Source organism: Phocoena phocoena, chromosome 1 (assembly GCF_963924675.1).
Source record: "Phocoena phocoena chromosome 1, mPhoPho1.1, whole genome shotgun sequence".
NCBI classification, from domain to species: Eukaryota; Metazoa; Chordata; class Mammalia; order Artiodactyla; family Phocoenidae; genus Phocoena; species Phocoena phocoena.
This window is the reverse complement of record NC_089219.1, coordinates 21,330,097-21,335,848: the sequence shown is the minus strand read 5'-3', so window position 1 is coordinate 21,335,848 and position 5,752 is coordinate 21,330,097. Positions and strand designations below refer to the sequence as shown.

At 58.1% G+C, this 5,752-nt stretch overlaps 1 protein-coding gene across 1 annotated transcript; it reads left to right on the top strand.

The window, feature by feature from the left end:
• The first annotated feature begins 980 nt into the window (after positions 1 to 980).
• Positions 981 to 4,073, top strand: CD164L2 (CD164 molecule like 2). The gene is made up of 5 exons (XM_065894434.1): positions 981 to 1,068; positions 1,492 to 1,659; positions 1,760 to 1,831; positions 2,320 to 2,368; positions 3,929 to 4,073. Exons 1-5 carry the CDS (start codon positions 981 to 983, stop codon positions 4,071 to 4,073), a joined length of 522 nt encoding a protein of 173 aa, XP_065750506.1.
• The last annotated feature ends 1,679 nt before the right edge of the window (positions 4,074 to 5,752 follow it).

Below are 5,752 nucleotides of genomic sequence, written 5' to 3'. Positions count from 1 at the left end.
GGTGTGGCAGCTGGGGAGCGAGCACTAGGCTGGAGATGGAGATATGGGACTCGTTGGCTTTCAGTTGGGAACTGATGGCAGAGTAATGGATGAGATGACCCCAGGACAGGAGAAATAGAGCTCAGGACTGAACTGGGCCACCGGAGATGAAGAGGGGGAAGGAGGAAAAGGAGGAGTAGAGAAGGGGAAGAAGGAGAGGGGAGGGGTGGGGAAAGGGGAGAATGGAGGATGGGGGAAGAGGAAGAGGAGGTGTATTCTAAGGAATCTGAGAAGTGGCTGCAGAGAGAGAAGAACCAGAAGAGGCAGAGAGGAAGGCTGTGGAAAGGCCCACTTGTCCCAGTAACAATGAGACCGCCGACTTGGCCAGAGGGGATGTGGTGGGTCAGAGGTAGACGCGGTGTGTTGAGGGGCAGAAGAGAGGAGGGTGCAACGGGTGAAGCGAGGTGGGCTGCCAGAGCCTGGAGGCTGATCCTCGCGGTCCTGGGGCCTGGTTGGAGGACGCCCTTGACGCAAGCCCGGAAGTCAGGAAAGTGACTTTGCTTCAAATCCAGATTTTGCCACTAACTCTGTGACCCCCGACTAGTCACTCACTTTTTCTGAGCCTCAGTTTCCCTACCTGTGAAGTAGGGATAATAATGCAGCAGAGTTTTCGTGAAACTGAGGGTGCGAGAATCCAGCGACCTGGCCGGCTACCGGTCCTGGACTCCGCCTCCTTTTGCAGGAGCCCCGCCTCAGATCCCCGAACCCCGCCCCCACCAGGCCGCGCCCACTACCCACGCCCTACCTGACCCCGCCTCAGACCACAAAACCCCGCCCCACCTGGTGGCGTCACTAGCCCCTTCCCTGCCAGAGCCACGCCCACCTGGCCTCGCCCAGGTTGCCCGGGTCTCGCTCCCTACACCCCGGCGGAGCCGAGTCCAGAAGGGACGCGCCACACCAGCGCTCCGCGGACCCCGACCCCCAGGCTCCGCCTCCGCGCCATGGCCGCGCCGGGACCCCGCGCCTTACGGGCTGCGCTGTGTGGCGGCTGCTGCTGCCTCCTCCTGTGTGCCCAGCTCGTTGTAGCTGGTAACGCGTGCCCTTCACCCTTCATCCAGCCGCCTGCCAGGAGCAGTCGGGGGTTGGGGGGCGGGAGGGGAGTTTTCCACATGTGTGCGGGGCTCCTGGGGTGGGCAGAAGGGGACTCCATCTGTGTGTGGATTCCTGTGTGTACATATAGGCGCCAGGTGTGAGGGAGCTTCAGGTGTATGGAAGTGAAGCGGCCCTAGGTGTATGGGGGGTTAGCTCCCGATGTATGCAAAGGGAGGGTGCTCTGTGTGAGTGTCAGGGAGGTTCTTGGTGTGTGTAACCATGTGTTTGTGGAAACTGCATGTGGGCAGAGGGGCTTGGGGGATCTAGGTGAGTGTATGTGTGCAGAGGGGTGAGATCCACCGAAGTGGGGAAGGGGGGCTGTAGCTTGGGTTCAAAGTGCTGCACCCATGCCACTCCCAGGTAAAGGAGCTCGGGGGTTTGGGCGGGGAGCCCTTCTCCGCATGAACATCTGGCCAGCTGTCCGAGGGGCCTGCAAACAGCTGAAGCTCTGTGAGCATTGTGTGGAAGGGAACAGAGCACACAACCTCACTGGCTGCGTGTGGGAGCAGTGTCAGCCGGAGGAGCCAGGTATGGAGTCAGGCCCTCCCCAAGTTTAGTGCCCCCAGTTATGAACACCAAGGCCTTGGCCCCACCCCCTAAACCTCTTTCCTGAACCTTCTCCCGCCAGGACACTGTGTGGCCCAAGCTGAGGTGGTCAAGGAAGGTTGCTCTGTCTACAACCGCTCAGAGTCATGTCCAGGTAAGGGGGCTCCTGCTGGCCTAAGTCAAGTTGGAGGGAAGGGGCTGAGGTGTCCCCAGTCAGAGCCTGCCTCCAATATGGAATTGGCCTCTTCCAGAGAGTAGACTATGCCCACGAACACCGGGGTCCAGTTTCAGTTCTGCCTTTAGCTCTCTGAGAAGTCCCTTCCCCTCTCTGGCCTGTTTCCTCCTCTGTAAATTGGTGCAGCCAGAGGATCTAGGACAAGCATGTAGAGAGGATGGGGGAGCTAGCTATTCTATTTTAAACCATAGTGAGGACTTCGGAAGTTCAGAAGGGAATGGGGGGAGGGCTTCCTGGAGGAGGTGGCATCAGAGATGACACTTAAATGTAGAGTGGAAAGAGGGCACATCTGGTGGAAGGAACTGTGTGAACTAAGGCTTGAAAGTGTGTTGGGTGGGCCTGGGTTGGGGTCTTGATGGGAATTGGGGTTGGGGATCTGGATTATTATGGATTCCCTGTCTCTTCAGCTGTGCACCACCATCCCACTTATGAACCGAAGACCATCACAACAGGTAGGTACTATCTGGGGGAATGGGAGGTCTAGAGGTGCAGGGAAAGACAGAGCTGGGCTCAGGCACTGACGAGATCTGTGACCTCAGCCCTGTGATTTCTCCCTCTGAGCCTGTTTCCACATCTGTAAAGTGAGTTGGATAATACTTCACAAAGTTGCTGTGAGGATTTTATGAGAAGATGTATAGCACCTAGTTCAATTTCTGATGCATAGAAGGTGATCAAGAAATGATGGTTCCCATCCCTTCTCCCAACACCAGAGAACTCAGGATGACCCCCTCCAGACCTACTTGGTGCTGAGGGTGTATGGCTCAGGTTGCCAAGTTGTCCTCAGTGACTACCTGCTGCAACGTCCAGGCCCAGAGAGGGTCACAAAGCAGGTTCCTGGCAGAACAGAGGCAAGAGCCCCACCCCTTGGTTCCCACTGCCCCTCAGGGCCTGGAGGTCAGCAGGCTTGGCAAGGATGGCTGAAGAGGCTCTTGGTTAATTAAAGCCAGAAATGTGATCTTAGGGGCTGAATTATTGATGGCTCAGCTCCCTCCGGCTTGAGCCCCAGATCAGTGTTGTACAGCTTATTTCTTCCCTCTTCTGCTCCTCTTTCCCCAGTGCCCTTCTCTGGGGCTCCCTGAGCTGCAGCTGGGACTACCCTTTGCCCTTCATAGTCTCAGACCCCCCTTCCACAAGCTACTCCCTCTGGGAGGTGGACCCAGCTCCCAACTGGGCCCCTTTCACTGCCCCAGAATGATCTTCCACCACCATCCCTGCCCTGCCCTGCTCTGGGCACCTGGCCCAGGGCCTGAAATTGAATCCCTGGTGGGAGTTGATGGCTAACGTGGCACAGCTGGGAGCCACCCAGACGTCCTGGCAACCGTGGGCCACAGGGCGGGGGCAGGGGAAAGGGTCAGGGGATGCTGTGTGAGTCTGGCTATGCCCTAACTGTGGGGTGACTTTGGACAGGCCTGGTACTCAGAGCCTGGCTTCTCCCTCTGACGTACATCATCAAGTCTTCATTTATCTACTTGGTAGGGTGTGGGCCTCCACTTCTTCCTCTGCTCCTTCCCTCCCTAAGTAAGGGCTCTGGCATTGGGTGACTCCAGGGTCTCGGGACTTAGGAGTCCTGAAAGGAGACCACAGCATCTGTATCTGGGCTTCAAACCCCGAGACCCAAGGCTGAGAGCGACTCTGAGCTGAAGCGGGTGTGGATGTCCAAGTTCTGGGTCTGTCCTCACCCTGTTGGGCCCCTGTGGAAGAGGGAGGCTGGCAGGGAGCTCAGTCACCATCTGGTCCCTGCCATCAGGAGGCTCAGAGGGTGTAAGAGGCATCAAGCCACCGAGCAGCTCGGCAGCAGAGCCAGGGCCGAGCCAAGGCCCTGTCTCCCCAGCCAGGCGCTGGCCCTCCCCGCAGGCACTTGCCAACTGCCCACGGGGTCTGGGTTGGACTTCTGAGCCTGCCACTCAAGGCTCCCATAGTGAGGACTGGGGCCTCCGGATGACCTGTGCCGGGTATTGGGGTGGGGCTCGGCTCCTGGCGCACAGCGGCCTGCTGTGACCTCCACCCTGCAGAGAGCCCTTCGGTCCCTGAGGCCCACGGCCCTGGCTTTGATGGGGCCAGCTTCATCGGCGGCGTCGTGCTGGTGCTGAGCCTGCAGGCAGTGGCCTTCTTTGTCTTGCGCTTCCTCAAGGCCAAGGACAGCACCTACCAGACACTGTGAGTACCTAGCCCGCCGAGTCCCAGCTCACTGCCCGCCCGCCCGCCCCCCTCTCTTGCCCCTCAGGTCCCTGTCAGCGCTGATGCGTTGTCTTCCCCATGGGGCAGCCTTAGGGGCGATGAGTCCCTCCCAGCCTCCCCCATGTGAGCCACACCCCTTCTCCCTCCTCCAGCTGTGGGGTTCTCTCTGCTGGGTGTTGGCTGGGGCAGGACTCAGCCTGGGCCTGGCGTCTGCGAGCCCAACTGAGCCCACCTGTCTCTGTCCCCTCATGCTGCCAGCAGGGAGGAGAACCAGTAGGTGACAGCACAGGCAGCCTTCGGCCTGCAGCTCTGTGGCCACGGGCAGGAGCCTGGGCCCTGTGTGCGGTTTGGTTTTCCTCTGAGAAGGGGAGCTGCTCTGAGGCCCCCGTGTGCTGTGGCCCCATGTGTGCTGTGGGGCGGATCGCTGCAGCCTCCATTAAAGTGTTTGCTCTTTTGACCACCGCCTGCTCTCTGAGGGTGGGTGTCCTTGGCCTGGCTGAGGTGGGGCCACTGCCCTGAGTGCCCTCTCTGTCTGGCCTCTGCAGAATCTGACCCCCTTCAGGCCTGGATTCCACACTCAGGGGAAAAAGGATGAAGAGGCTGCCCTCTTGACCCGCTTGTGGGCACTAGGGGTGGGAGAAACTGTGGTCACCAAATTCTGGCCCCTGTGGGCACCGAGCAGGCTCGGTGCCCAATACCTGACATCCCCTCCTGTCTGGGCCTGGTACCTGCAGATGAGAGCATCCTTCAACCACCTCCTGTCTCATCCATCATCCCTGTGGGGCCCCCTGCCTGGTACTAGGTCTGGAGCCTGCCTCCTCCCATCAACCTGGCCTGGACACTGCCCCCAAATAAAGGAGCTCTTTCCAGCACTGTGTTTTATGTCTCATGTCTTGGGCTGTGTGTGGATTGGATAGGGTGGGGGTAAGGCCACTGTCCTCTCCTTAATGGAAATTCTTACTTGAACTGATACTGTCATCTTTTAAAATATGTTTATTTGCGGGAATTCCCCTGGTGGTCCAGTGGTTAGGACTCAGCGCTTTTACTTCTGGGGCCGGGTTCAATCCCTGGTTGGGGAACTAAGATCCCACAAGCTGCATGGCACAGCCAAAACAAAAAATATTTTTATTTCTTACATGTGTTTAATCGCCTCCTCCACCACTTTATAGATAAGGGTACGGAGACGCAGAAAGGTAAGCACACCTGCTTAAGATCGCACAGAGTGGAATGGGGCAGGGCTGGGATTTGAATCCAGGTTTTTCTGACTCTAGAATGAGCAGAACTTCAGAACTCCTCTGCAGAGGCATCTCCAGGCTCTTTTGCCTTCTAAAGTTGGGTCTCTGCCCCAGTGCCAAGGTGGAGGTGCCCCCGGGACCCTCCACAGGGTACTTCTGGCCTTCCTTGAGCAGGCCCTTCTGGAAAGCTCCAACTGTGCCCACCTCCCCCTCTTTACCCCCCATCCTTGGGCCCAGAAGTCTTCCCTGACTAATTAACATCTCCTATCAATGGGGTACTTGCTGGAAACCAGGCATGTGGCTGAGAGTCTAACATCAGTATCTGATTTAGTCCCATGACTGCCCTAGGAAGCTGAGAAGCAATAGAGAGTCATGGGTGAAAGTTCAGCCTGTGGAGCCTGACTTCTCTGTGTGAATGGGAACAAGT